Consider the following 14,839-nt stretch of genomic DNA (forward strand, 5'->3'; position numbering starts at 1 on the left):
AATGCAAGAGGTATCACACCGAACACCGATGTGACCCCCTCTTTTATACATTTCTACAGGTAATAAAACGAACACACGGCACAAAGTTACAGAACATTATGTACATATAAGGGCATGTTTTGGAATACTGCCAGCTCATTGGAGGATTTCAAACCCACTAGTCAGTTTGTGGCACATTCCTAAGGAGCGACTGGTCAGTGTGAACTGCGCATGTGTGAGCTTGACCAATACTAAAAATAGCCTGTTGCTGGGCAGACTCGAGTGGTCAGTGGAACGGACAAAGGACTAAAGGGCACGCTGGCCACGAGGCCGCTCATGATCTAAGATGGCTGCCACTACATACAAAATGGCGTTTCTACGTATAGCTAATTTAAGCGGGAAACGTGTAGCAAAGCTAAGCGCTAACCCAGCCATCGTCAAAATACGACAGACGACCCTTTTAGCGTTTAGCTGAAGCTACCTCATAGTGGACATAGTCAGGGTGTTCATCTTCTATATCGATTAGCATTATTTGTGTTACTTCTTTATGAAGCATCATTTTGTCATGAGCAAGAGCTCGTCTCGATGGTACACAAACTGATAAGCACATAGAACACAAAGCTGGGCCACATTGGATACATAAACATACAAAGAACAGAATCCCCACAATGATACATAGAATCGTTAACAGTTTCCATCCCCAGGTGGTGAGTATTGACCAGAACCATCCTGACAGAGTCCAAGTACCATTATCCGGATGTATTTCAGCAGCTATCTTATGTAGCTTAGTGATAGCATCATATACAGATGGTGAATTGTCAGGTATATAGACACAACAGCTACTTCCGATAATTCTACATGCCCCCCCACGGTCAGCTAACACTACATCTAAAACCATCCGGTTCTGGAGCGCAACAATTCTAGAAATCTGTACTTCTTCAGTGATATTTCCAAATGCTATTGCAGTATCATTAGCCACAGCCTCAACAACACGGGTTAGTCGTCGGATCTTTCGACTGTTCAAAGCTGCCCCAACGAAGGAGAACAGACCCAAATTAAAGTCCACATACTGCTGCAAAGTAGTGTCCGTTTGATCTATATCATCCAAAACAACAGAGCGTTTATCACGGTTTAAAACAAAGTCATGATATAAAATGTAGTTATTGTGATACATTGGTGGGGCAATGAATACAGGAGGTAATACAAAAGACACGTAGCAAGTGCCTGACCATCCTAACGGAAGCTGATGATAACCCTTCGTTCCACAGATGAAGTAGGTATTTCGGGATGTCACAAACGATATACCATTAGGACTATCAAATGTGAGTGTGGTGTTGCATTCGCTTTTCCCAACAGAAATTACACCTTTATTGCGTATACATAGGTCCGCTTTTGTAGCAATAACATTAATAACATGTGCATTCGATACATTGATACTTCGCTGGTTGCTGTAAATTCGTGAAGCAGACACATTATCAGGGCGGTATTCCTCCCATTCGAATCGAGTACCCTCAGCTTGTGGATACCCATCCCGATCATGGTGACAATTTATTCAAACGGAAAAGCACTCCCCCTTTTGGGGGCCATCTCAAAGTAAAAAGGAGAGTGTAAAATGCATTGCAGGATCCATTATGCGAAAACGGGAGAGGAATGAGTGGAGTACCCCCTTTCTTCTGGTGCCCAGGCAACATCCCACACACCCAGCAATTTGAAGTATTTGTCATATTGTGCGTATGATGTAGGATCTGAATAAAGCTATTGTTCAGATAAGTCTGTCGGTGCCGTTCTTCGTGATAGGGCAGGGTGAAATGAAAATGTTCAGATGGAGCCGGGGTAGTCGGCAGCAAATGTTCGCGTGCAGGCACCACAAGTTCAACTACCCAGGCTATTACAGCAATCACCACAATAGTCAAGACAAAGAGAATGGCACCCAAGAGTCGCTTATTTCGTGATGCTGATGATGCCATAGTTCAGAAAAGTTTTTTTCAGGGTCTTAAATAGTTCGAATTGGTCACAAAGTCTCACATACACATGTGTGTATACCTAAAAAAGAAAAATATGGTGCTGAACTCCGAGGTAGCCGTTGTTTTCTTCTCCGGGCCAAGACGGGTGTCGCTACACTGGCAGAACTGATCCCCCCCCTTGGAATTCCCGGTTTCCGTTTCACAAACCTGGAGCGGTAACCAACCAGTCATAAAAAGAAAAACACAAAAGAAACTCTTCTTTATCGTGGCCGTAGATTATAACGCTCTCGTCCAGGAGCAGTGTGGTCCGGGAAGGCTCCCTCAACTTCGGCCGACGTCACAGCTGGGCTCTTTTCTTTTTCCAAAATCTCTTTATAATCGGTCAACACAACAGGATTTGCCAGATCAGGAGAAACACGACGGCAGTGGGTTGAGTGTATCCACCGCTTCCTGTTGGTCACTCGTACAGCTGTCCGAGTGGCGAGAAGGACTTGCTCAGGGCCACGCCACCTCGGTTCCAAGCTATTCGTCCTCTCAAACGACCGAATCATCACGAAATCCCCAGGACGAAGATCATGGCCCTCTCCAGTAGAGTTGTCAGGGAGCGCTTCTCGAACCTGTTGATGAATAGAAAGCAAATCATTTGTTAATCGTGCCAAATAGTCATTCATCATTACACAAGGCACATCATGTATCAATCGCGGCTTAGGCACCCCCCAGATATTCATCGGCCTTCCGAACACCACTTCATATGGTGTGAGGCCCGTTCGAGAATGGGGTATTGATCTGAGGGAGAGTAGTGCTAACGGTAAGGCATCCGGCCATTTTAATGACGTGGACGCCACGATCTTGGCCAGTTTTAATTTCAACGTGGCATTATACCGCTCAACAAGACCTGCCGACTGAGGGTGGAACACAGCATGGAACTTCTGCTGAATCCCTAACCCCTTCAACACATATTCCACTATTTTCCCGACAAAATGAGGCCCATTGTCGCTCCACAGATATTTGCAAATTCCAAATCGAGGGAAGTACTCCTTGAGCAGAACCTTAGCTGTTGTCAAAGCAGTATTGTCTTTCGTGGGGAAAGCCTCAACCCATTTGCTAAAAGCACATACCACCACTAAAACATACTTCAGGTTATTGCAACGCTCAAGCTGGATATAATCCATTTGGAGTACCTCGAATGGTGCAGAAGGTGGAACGAACCCTCCTTTCGGAGTATGGGTCCCCTTTCCAGGGTTGTGCTGCAAGCATATCAGACAGGTCTGCACTACTCTCTTAGCAGTATTGGCAATCTCGGGATGCTCCCAAACTCGTGTCAACAGTCGAGTGATTGCAAGGGCCCCCACATGTGCCAACCCATGTGCCATTTGGACCATCACCTGCAAGTAAGCTGCAGGCAATTTCCATTTCTCCATGTCTTTGCTTCTCCAACACCCTTCATCATCTAGCACCCCATCTACTGTCCATGCCGCAAGTTCAGCTTCAGTAGCTGATTTTTGAATATCTAATATCTCAGCTCTAGCATCATTCCATCGTTCAGCTTGAGACTTTGTCACGTACATGGGGGAGTCAGTTCGAAACATAGCCGTTTGTCTTGCTATACTATCCGCAAAGGCATTTCCCTGACCCACTTTATCAGTGATCTTCTTGTGGGCGCTACATTTTATGATCGCTACCTTCTTTGGACAAAGCAACGCATTTAGGAGATCACGCACCAGTTCTCCGTGCATAATGTGTTCTCCATGAGAAGTCAGAAACCCACGTTCTCTCCAGAGTAGCCCAAAGTCATGCGCTACTCCGAAGGCATACCGGCTGTCTGTGTATATGTTCACACATAAACCAGCGCTCAATTCGCAAGCTCTTGTTAAGGCTATCAGCTCTGCTGCCTGAGCCGATTTCTGTGGTATTCTAGCTGTTTCCACCACTGTCTTAAGTGTCGTGATCGCATAAGCTGCGGAAGTCGTGCCATCTGGCAGCCTTAAACAGGATCCATCGACCCACAGTTCCCCATCCACATCTGGAAGTGGCATATCCTGTAAGTCGATACGACCCTTTGTCTGTTCCTCGGTCAGGAAAACACAGTTGTGATGTTTTTCTTCCTGACCCTCCTCGACCGGATAGGGCAATAAAGTGGCAGGGTTCAAAGTAGCACATCTTTTCAGTGTAATATGTGGCGCCAACAGTGTAAGCTCATATCCTGTTAACCGTGCACTCGTGAGATATTGGGTTTTCGTTTGGTTTAGCAGGGCATCTACTGCGTGAGGAACTAACACCAACAGTTTATGTGATAACACTATTCCCTCACTCTGCCGTATGGCTACTGCTGTGGCTGCTACCGCTCGGAAACACCCAGGCAATCCTCGCGCTACAGGATCAAGAATGGCAGAGAAATACGCACATGGTCTCTGCTTGTCCCCGTGTACTTGCACTAACACTGACAACGCGCACCCATCATTCTCGTGCACGTACAATGTAAAAAGTTTCGTATAGTCTGGTGTGCCTAACACGGGTGCAAAACAAAGGGCCTGTCTCAGCTGTTCAAAAGCATTCTGACATTCATCTGTCCATTCAAGGGGCATTGGTGTAGTTTTGGACAGTAACGCTAGCAAGGGCTTTATAATGTGTGAAAAACCCATGATCCATTGTCTACAAAAGGACGTCAACCCTATGAAGGCACGTACATCTCTCTGTGTACGGGGGACTGGTGTGTCTAAAATTGCTTGAATTCGATCTGATGTCAGTGCACGCCCCTCCTTAGACAAAAGATGACCGAGGTAGGTCACCTTGGGTCTACAATATTGAAGCTTTTTCTTGGAAACTTTATGATTATTCTGTGCCAGAAAAGAAAGCAGCGCAATCGTACTTTCTTCACATTGTGCATAAGAGTCAGCGGCAAGCAGGAGGTCATCCACATATTGGATAAGGACAACCCCCGACTGCACCACAAAAGAATCAAGCTGTCTTTTCAAAACCTGGCTGTAGATACTCGGGCTCTCAGTGTACCCTTGAGGAACACGACAAAATCTATACGATTTATTATTTAACGTAAAGCCAAATAGGTATCTACTATCGGGATGAACAGGAATAGAAAAGAAAGCATTCTTCAAATCAATTACGCTAAAGGTCGTAGCCATTGGTGGTACCATCGTAAGCAAGGTTGTAATATCAGACACCACCGGGTATTGGGGAACGACAATTTTGTTGATCTCTCTCAAGTCAATAATAAACCGATACATTTTGTCGTCAGTATCTCTCTTCAGAATCGGCAGAATAGGACTATTACAAACATTGTAAAAAACCTCTTCTACCACCCCAGCCGCAATCAGATCTTGGACAATGTGTGTCAGGGCAATTTCTCCTTCCTTCGAAATCTTGTACTGTGGCACACGTGGCAGAGAAGCCCCTTCCTTAACAGTAATGTGAATAGGTGGAATACGCATCTCTCCCACATCCGTGTCTGAGGTCGCCCATAACGTGTGCGGGAGAGAGGCCAAAGCTGAAATATCCTGTATAGTATAAAACCTATTTGGGTCAGGATAGTTGTCATCGAGAATGACACGCACTCCCTCCGGAGCGCACCGTATCGTTGCTCGAAAATATTTAAGCAAATCAATGCCCAGGATATTATCTGGGGTGTAGGGTGATAACAAAAATTGGCCAAAACTAAAAAATTTGTTGAGACAAAGCGCTAGGGGTTTTGACAATGGGCTAGGGGAGGGTGTACCATCAAACCCTACACATGTAATCATTTCGCCAGACAGGGGAGCCGTCGGAACCAACCTTTTAGACAAAGCGCTACGGGTAGCTCCGGTGTCAACTAGGAATTGATCAGTAGAACCCAAAATACCCGCTGTTACATATGGACCCTCCTGATCTACAGGCACTTCAATTGGTTCCGCACCCCATCCTACGCAGTCCTATGCATGTACATAATCCTGGTGTTCCACATTCTCGCTTTCCGATATCTGATATTGGTTTCGTCTATCGAAAGTATTTCGTTCATCCTGGCCACGGCCCCTGCCCTCAACCCTTCCACGATCACTTCCGCCACCTCTTGCTCCCGTATAACCTCCTCTCAACCTACCACCTCCTCGACCACGCTGACTACGCTGATCACGAAGTACCGGACAATCATCAGCCCAATGCCCAAACTCCTTACAGTAGGCACACTGATCCTCCGCTATGTCCGTACGACCATACGACGTAGTACCTCCGCCCCGTCTTTCACTCCTCTATCACTCCCTCTATACTGAGTCCCACGGACCTGTGCCAACATCACCTTCGTCTTCAATTCTTTCGCTTTCTTATCAACACTTTCTTTAGCCTCTATCTCCTGCCGCTCATAATACTGAGCCATCGTTAACAAAGAAGCAGGGGTCACCGTGGCCCAGGAACTTTCACTCGATTTCAATCGTTTTGCAATCTCCGGTAGGAGATTAGCCACATACTTATCTACGAACAAATGCCGGCCCGTATCGTCTGTTAAAGATTGACCACTGTAGTCATGGAATGCCTCCTCAAAGCGTGTAAAGAAATCTGAAACCGTTTCATCGGGCTTTTGTTTGCATGAAGTTAACATAGTCCAATCGATCTTTTTAGAAGGAACAAGCGTTTTTAATTTAACCAAGATAGCCGCCGGGAGGTCTAGAATCAACTGACAAGGCTTACATGCCGGTTCCCTATCTAAATCGGCAGCATTTATTTCTTTCCATGTTCCCCCCAATATTGTTTCATCATTATTTTTACGAATTTGCCTCCACATATCAGGTGGAAGAATTAACCCAAAAAACAAATCTATATCAACAAGAGTCATCACACAAGACGAGATAGCCCCTTCCACCCCTTCATAGAATGCCGCTGGATTTTTCCGAAGATCAGGTAGAGAATTTTCAATGCCATAACATCTGCTCTATTCCAGGGTGTGTACACCCAATTGTATACAAAATACCCCTTCGCATCCTTAGACAATTTATCCTCATCTGTACCTTGCCCTTTAGGAGGGACATACAAAGGTGCGGCTTCACGCATAGGCATAACATGCAATGCAGAACTCTTATCTGAACCCCGGAGAGAGCACTCCTTAATCTGCTCGCTATTCTTCGACTCGGACTCCTTTTGCCTCCTTTTTCGCTCCTCCCGCAATTTGGTTGTTTCATCCCGCAGCTGGATCAGTTGCTTGAAAAGGTCGTCAACATCTGAAAGAGCAAATAAACCTTTATCCAAATTCTCACGATGTACTGACACAGACTTAGGTTCTAACGTGTCTGAAAGGTCACGATACGCGGCAACAACTTCATCCGCCAAAGTAGACAAGAAATACATTAATTCAAGATCCGACCACTTACTCCTCTCCGCAATCACCTCATCCTGAGAAACACATTTCTTATTCACTTTACGAGCCCAACTACGTAAATGTGCGGACCTCTCCGTAGTAAACCTGAGAGCAGATATACCCTTCTTTTCCGACTTATCCTGCCCATCATCACCCGAATCTTCAGCTGGAGCCGTCGGCGAAACATACGGAGGCGGTGACCGATCTAGCAATGAAAAATCATCAATTTCATTATTAAGGACAGGATAAAGCGGTCGACGAATAGGGAATTGACCCGTCGTTTGCAATTTACGTTCCCGTTCCTCCCTCTCTCTTTTCTCCTGAGCCTCTTTTTCCTCAAGCTGTAAAGCCTTATCCCGAGCAGCCTTGCGCTGCTCTTTGTCCGCCAAGGCAACTTCACGTTTCAGTCGCTCACGCACCGCTTTCTCCCACATTCGCACACAATCAAACATGTTTTGTCTAGACCTGCGTTGAAACAGACATTGCTCCACAAACTGTACTTTTTGCAAATCGAACAACCCATGTAGTGGCCATTGCAATTCAGGATCCGACTTGGTATACTTGTGCCAGAGTTTACTGTACATTATAGGGGGAAGGCCATGTTTAATGTACATTTCGCGATTTGGTGTTCCCTCTGGGGGAGCCGGCTGTGATTCCGCTAACCTAATTGTGGTACCATTTCCAAGACAACACATCCCTCGAAGCGTGCTAAAAACAGGCATGTTCAAAGAGTATCACGAAAGCGTGACACCGTATAAAAAGGCACTTACAGTACTTCACACAAATGTGCCGCTCAGAGGAAAAAAACAAAGTTAGAGAAACATCTCTACATGCCTGCCTATGTGAAGTGCACTACACATATAGATTCAAAGTTCACAAATTCACAAATGTTAGCTAACTCAAATCAAAGTCATAGGTCACAAAATTTCGGCAAGCGTCCGAGGACTACCTCACCGATCACAAATCATAGAACTCCAGTAAGCGTCCGTAGACTACCTTACCGATCACAAACCTTACCCAAAATCTCAAAGGTCCAGATTCCAACTGCCAAGGTCTTTTAATCGAATCAGCCAAACGGCACTTTATCCAGCAACACAGACGATCGAAACTCAGTCGGAGACCGGCGCCACCTGGAAGGTCAGATCGGAAGGAAAGGAAAAAACACCGTGGGAGCCAAGACTCGGGTCACTTAGTGGCAGCGCGCGTCCATGGCGAGTGTCCAAACCTTTGTCACGACCTCTCCTTCGGGCATCCGAGTCGCCGATGAGTCCCTTCGTGGTCGCCAATTTGTTGTATCGGGTTCCCAAGGCCTACATGTTCCGAAGATAACCCACATACATTGGAAGAACTGTTGGCACGGAAACTGTAAAAGTCAAAGAACAAGTTTATTAAGACCCCATGGGGTGGTGGTACACTCATACAGCACCCTTCGGTAATGCAAGAGGTATCACACCGAACACCGATGTGACCCCCTCTTTTATACATTTCTACAGGTAATAAAACGAACACACGGCACAAAGTTACAGAACATTATGTACATATAAGGGCATGTTTTGGAATACTGCCAGCTCATTGGAGGATTTCAAACCCACTAGTCAGTTTGTGGCACATTCCTAAGGAGCGACTGGTCAGTGTGAACTGCGCATGTGTGAGCTTGACCAATACTAAAAATAGCCTGTTGCTGGGCAGACTCGAGTGGTCAGTGGAACGGACAAAGGACTAAAGGGCACGCTGGCCACGAGGCCGCTCATGATCTAAGATGGCCGCCACTACATACAAAATGGCGTTTCTACGTATAGCTAATTTAAGCGGGAAACGTGTAGCAAAGCTAAGCGCTAACCCAGCCATCGTCAAAATACGACAGCCCAAGTCATCTAAGTAGCTCAGGATTGGTCCCAGCTAATTGTGCTACTGAGAACATTTGGGGATGAGCCTCTGTCCCGTGACCAGACTACCACTTCAGGAGGATCTCTGTCATAGCAGCAGGGCAGAGTTCTGCACCCAAACCTCCGAAATCTAGTGCACCATGCTTGGAGACTGAGCAGCAGCAGTTGACTGCGTTCAATCTACCATTCGAGGTTGTGGGTGGCATCCTTGCTGCCAAGCTTCCATCTATGAAAAGTTGCTGCTGAGGACTAGTGCAGCCTTCTTGCCAAGTGTCATGACTCCTTTCCATGTTGGGCAGTCCATCACTCTCCCAGCCAACTTTGCCCTGCTGCGCCCCTCAAAACTGAAGGAAAGGCTTCATAGGTTGGACCCCGGAAGAGATTTAAGCTTTTACATCAGTCATACTAAGGAACATTGGATGAACAATCAGCTTTTTTGTGGGGTTTTCTGATGCAAAGAAAAGGAAGGCTCCACAGAGGAGGACTACGTTGAGATGGACAGTCCTTTGCATTAAGATCTGCAACACACTGGCTAAACCTAGACCTGAGAGCCTATTCCACCAAGGCTAAGGCTGCTACTACTGCATTGACATATGGAGTGCATGTCCTCAACATCTGTCAGGCTGGAGCATGTTCACGAAACATTACCTTTTTGACAACCAAGTCCATCAGGATGGTAATTCTCATGAAAACGTGTGTCTGTTAGATATTTGCACGGCAACCACGTGTTTATTGAGGCACATAATCACTGGACATTTTTGTGTCGATAGCCAAATAAGTCCACATCCAAAATCAGGGCAAACAATACTAATATATCTGTTTGCTATTACTGTGACTTGATGCAAGCCTGCCAACTAGTGTGGCTGCTTTGCAATCAATGTGCCTCTTGCAAATCTAGAATGGATTCATGCTGCAAAAGAATAAAGTTGCTTGTAACAAATGGTTTTGCAAATTGAAGTCATTTTAGACCAAAGCACAACCATGTCTGCCTTAGCAGTGAAGTTAAGGAGTATTACCTACCTTATCGAGTGTTTAAGATCTGTGAGAAAAATGGAAGAAATATTAACAGACTACACAGCACTATAAAAATTTGAGCTTGAAGCTTGCTTCCTAGACCGATCGAAAAAATAGAAACTTAATGTGATAGCCACATGGCTAGGCATCTTCAATCAATCAATCAGGATTTATAAAGCGCAGCTAATCCCTCGACAGGGTATCCAGGCGATTGCCGGCCCCAGAGGCTTATTCGAACAGCCAAATCTTAAGAGCCATTCGGCTTACAGTAAATATTGATAGAGTCGCATAAACTTTGCCTTGTCGAAATCAACCTCTTTTTCTCAACATGTTTTCCTGGATACAACTACTAAGATAACAGATTAATGCACAACATGGTATCCTAGAATAGTGTCAAACTGCAAAACTGCGGTTGCCGGTGAGTATTGTTTTCCTTTCCATGAGCCCAGTGATGATATGAAAGTAATATTTTGCATTAAAGGGCACAGTTAATAAAACAACATGAAATAAAGGGCTGCATTAGTACAACGAACAGAAGATGAGTAAATGCATTGGAATACTTAAAAATAAACTTTAGATGTGCAATCTAACGACGAACTGCTAGTCAGTTAACATATCAGCTAGTCTTGTGTATTTAAGTGTGTTCACAGGATATATCTATTAGGAAGATTAACAATGCTGTGGTGTAATTGTGGTGTGACCATTTAAAATGTAATTATAATAATACTAATAGTCAATAATGATGAAATGATCTCTCACCTTTTTCCCCATTCCGCAGGGAGAGAAATACATTGATCTGAGAAATTAAAAAGCAACACACCTTTTCCTTGTCCCCCAAAGACCTACCAGTCCCCATTGCCCTACCTACCCAGTTCCCTTCTTCTCAAGACCACCGCTTTGCCCCAGGAGAGAGCGCAAGCAGGGGTTGCTGCCGGAATCCGCAGTATGACCGTCCAGCAAGAAGATGGGACTCAAACACAGCACAAAGCAGATCTGCAAACGGGAGAGAGAGCTGAAACTCCCTGCCACCGAAAGGGCACCGTGAAGGGGTGCCTGAGGGCCTGGGGCATCCTGACTACCTTTAGAAGGCCAGTGGCAGTCACAGTCTGCTCTCTCATCACAGGGAACTGCACGAAGCCACATGGTGGGAGACGGAGGGAGTTCCTGGCTGCTAAGAATTTTCAGATGTCTATTTCTGTTCTCTTTGTAAATAAATTTGTTGATTGTATTCAAAGTTGCCATCATTTTGGCAGTCATATTGGTATCGTACCACTCTCCTAAATGGAATGCTGCCACTCCTAGATTTGCTGCCACCACACTACCACCCAAAGCGGACTCCCTTAAGTGTATTTCACTCTCCAAAGTCTGCTGCACCTCTATATTATTTGACCACGCCCCCTCCGCATGGTTGCCCCACCTTTCCAGTCACTCTCTCCCACATCACCAATAATCCGTCCGTCTTCACTCCCAGTTGGTTTAATATACACCAGGGCGACGCACTGACAAGATAGAGCGCCCGTCACACCAGTGTGGCAACCACATGTTTATTGAGGCACAATCACCAGACATTTTGTCTAGATACCAAAATAAGGCAACATTCAACATCAAGACAGACAATACTAATATATCTGTTTGCAAGTACCGTTCACCCATTCCAGCGGTATAAGGGCACAGGTAGAAATGGGAGCTTCCGGCCAGAAGCTCAGAGCAGATGCACGTCAGTCCACACTTGAAAACAGCCTGTGCGGAAGCAACCCCGTTTTAGATTTGACTTTCTACCTTGTTTATAACACACAGGAAAGGAGAAACCTCTGAGGTGTGCGCTAGCTTTCCCTCCTTGGTATGTTGTCATCAGTTAAAAATTAACCGCCTGTGGATCCGAAGTCAGCACCACTGGAGAACCACTGTTAGAGGGCTGTCCTGTAAGTTGATCACTGATGCAGACCTATTCTGCCTGTATTCGATCAGCTTGTATCTATGGATTCTGAAGGGTATCTCGGCACCCTTCAGAGAAGGCGTACACGTGATATTCTGTCCCCATGCGTGACCTGTGCGTACATGACAGCTCCTTGAAAAATATGTTTCAGTGGATACATAAAGGCGTTCATGTGGAAACTGAGGCAGTCCTTCAGACTCCACCCTGTCGTGTCCCAAAGGGCTACCTCGAGTGGTTTCACAGAAAGCACCCGGTTACTTGCCAGTGACGCTGTTGCTCCTAGGGACTTTTCTTTTCCACCAGATTCACTGTGATTTAAATATTGCCAGGACTCAGGAAAGACAGGTTTCTGGTCCTTCATCAAAGATGTGACAGGAGTTAGGGCAAAAAAGCCCCATTTGCCTTCAGAGATTAGCAACCACACCGGTCCCCCACGCAGTAGTTTGCTACCCATCCCAGAGCCATGTTGGGGTAGTAAGCTAATTATGCATAGTCATACCACACAATTCTCTTTCCCATATGAAAGCCTTTGTTCAAAGGAACACAAAATCTTTTGCCCAGAATGTGATGTGGACAGTGGCGTAGAAAGGAGGGGAGAGGGGTGCGGGGCGCCCCAGTTGGCACGGGTTTTGGGGGTGGCGGAACACCTCCCGCTATTACATGAGTTTGCTGCGGGGTTGGCAAATGCAGGAAATCTGGCCAGCAAACCCACCAACCCCACCCCCCTCCACCCGCTCTTTAGCGCAGCCGCAGGGCAGCAACGACAGGGACCGCCATTGGAGGCCAAGTGCCTAGCTACGCCACTGGTTATGGAATTGCATGTTTAGCATACTCCAGCTATCTAGCGGCTGAATCTGGAACAGTTCTAAAAATGTTGTAGTAGTGGGTCTTGACATCTTAAACACTATGGGGCTTTTTTACAAGCCCCTTGTGTCACCGCTGCATCCCTTTTAATATGGAAAAAGGTGAGGTACCGGCAGGGCAAGGGGCTTGTAAATAAGCCCCTACGTGTTTACCAAGGATAAGGATGGCAGGGCCCGGCTGGGGTGACAGGTCTCAAATATCTCACCTGTTTGAAAGAGATTCTAGAGGTTCTGATACAAAATTACACCTTTTCCACAGAAACATCCTTTAAGGTTGGCCCAGGCCAGTCCTGCCTATGAGAGGATGCAGGAACAACTTTTGGCCCTGTCCTTTGCTGCGCTAACGTTTTAGAGTTTGTGTACTGGGGAAGTGAGCTGAGGTTTTGCATCAGAGCATCACTTGATAGGGACAGTCCAGATTTAGTGAGGGACACACCATGTCAGACCAGACACATTGTTTCCCCCAACAGAACGGTGTCAAACTCGCTCCCATATCCACTTTGAAGGTTGAGGGGTGTATAGCATAGACCTTCACCATCCAGTTTCACCTCATCATTGTCAGGGAGGCCTAAAGTGTGCATGCCATTCTGTGCTGATGACCTATAGGACACGTATTGTGGTGGGGATCATTGTGACATTTACATCAAATAGATTAACATCAACAAATCAACTAGAAAAGACCAGAATCCCTGTGCTATTTCTAAACATGAGCAGGTGTAAAACAACTGAAAGCAGAAGCAAACCAGGCCACAGAAACTGGTGTATCTTTTGGCAATGGGGCTATCTTGGTTGGAACCTGTGTGATGGCATCTCCTCAGGTAGGAGCTGTGTCGTTAAGTATGGAGGTTCGTTTTGGAGCAGAAAGAAACCTGGGCCTTAAGACAACTGTGGGAACTTGATAATCAATATGTCAGAGAATGACCTGCTGCAGCAGTCGTCGAAAGCTTTGTTTATATATATATATATTTTTGTTGGTTTGTGTGTAAATTTAAGAGTTGACTTGTTCTTTGCATTTTTTTAAAGTATTAATAAAGGCCAAAGTCCTGCCTCATTCCTTGTGTTATTTGCGATGTCTGTCAAACAAAATTCACTGAGAGCATGACCATCTTGTTGCACTGATGTTTTGACCAAGTATGAACTCTTTGACTGGGTAAAATAACACCAGAAGTCTTTTTCTTCAAGGAAAGTCCAGATGAGTTTCCCCTCACATGCTTGGTGGATATGGTTGTGTGAACACAGTATAAGCCACATATGCTTCTCTCCTGGACGTGCCCTTGTAATGTGTTCTGTGGCACCATGGATGAGCTGTTGTAGGAAGCTGGCTCTGTGAGGTATAGTGTGCACAGAGTCCAGTGGAACCCCAAAGGTAGGCAGGTAAAAAGAGATGGCACCTTACTCTCTATTTGTGGTAGTGTAGCAGGGGCGTAACAAACGCCCCCGCTGTGCGGGGGGGGGCTCACTCCCTTCATTAAATAAAGGGGGGCCCTGCCCCCTCAGCTCTTCTGAGGGCTGTGAGAGAGGCTTGCGCTGAAGCATGCCTCTCTCTGTCTCATCTGAAGCAGGTGCAGCCTGCTCTGAGCCCCTCGCCCCCTCCCTCTGACTGCAGAGAAACAAAGTATCAACTTACATTGTTTCTCTTCAGTCAGAGCGGCGAGGCCGGAAAGAGGATGGTGGTGGGGGCCACAGAGAGCAGGAGGCAGCACCGAGCACTGCTCAGGGCCCTGACAAGGGTGGGAATGGGGGCCCAGAGAGAGCATTCCCCACAGATCAACAGGGACACTGGCGACTGTGGGGCAAGGCATAGCCAGCGACTGTGGATAAAAGCCATTTCCAAGAATTTAGGGTGAATACTCCCAGGA

At 46.2% G+C, this 14,839-nt stretch overlaps 1 protein-coding gene across 2 annotated transcripts in view; it reads left to right on the top strand.

Annotated features, from left to right (window-relative positions):
- MCAM (melanoma cell adhesion molecule) overlaps window positions 1-14,031 on the top strand; it is a 281,496-nt gene extending 267,465 nt beyond the window's left edge. For both annotated transcript variants that reach the window (XM_086956758.1, XM_086956759.1), the window contains one exon: window positions 10,960-14,031. In XM_086956758.1, the coding sequence (XP_086812884.1) occupies window positions 10,960-10,989 (30 nt within the window). In that variant the 3' untranslated portion in view covers window positions 10,990-14,031. The remainder of the gene's footprint in view (window positions 1-10,959) is intronic.
- The last annotated feature ends 808 nt before the right edge of the window (window positions 14,032-14,839 follow it).

Source organism: Lissotriton vulgaris, chromosome 2_1, assembly GCF_964263255.1.
Source record: "Lissotriton vulgaris chromosome 2_1, aLisVul1.2, whole genome shotgun sequence".
Lineage (NCBI taxonomy): Eukaryota > Metazoa > Chordata > Amphibia > Caudata > Salamandridae > Lissotriton > Lissotriton vulgaris.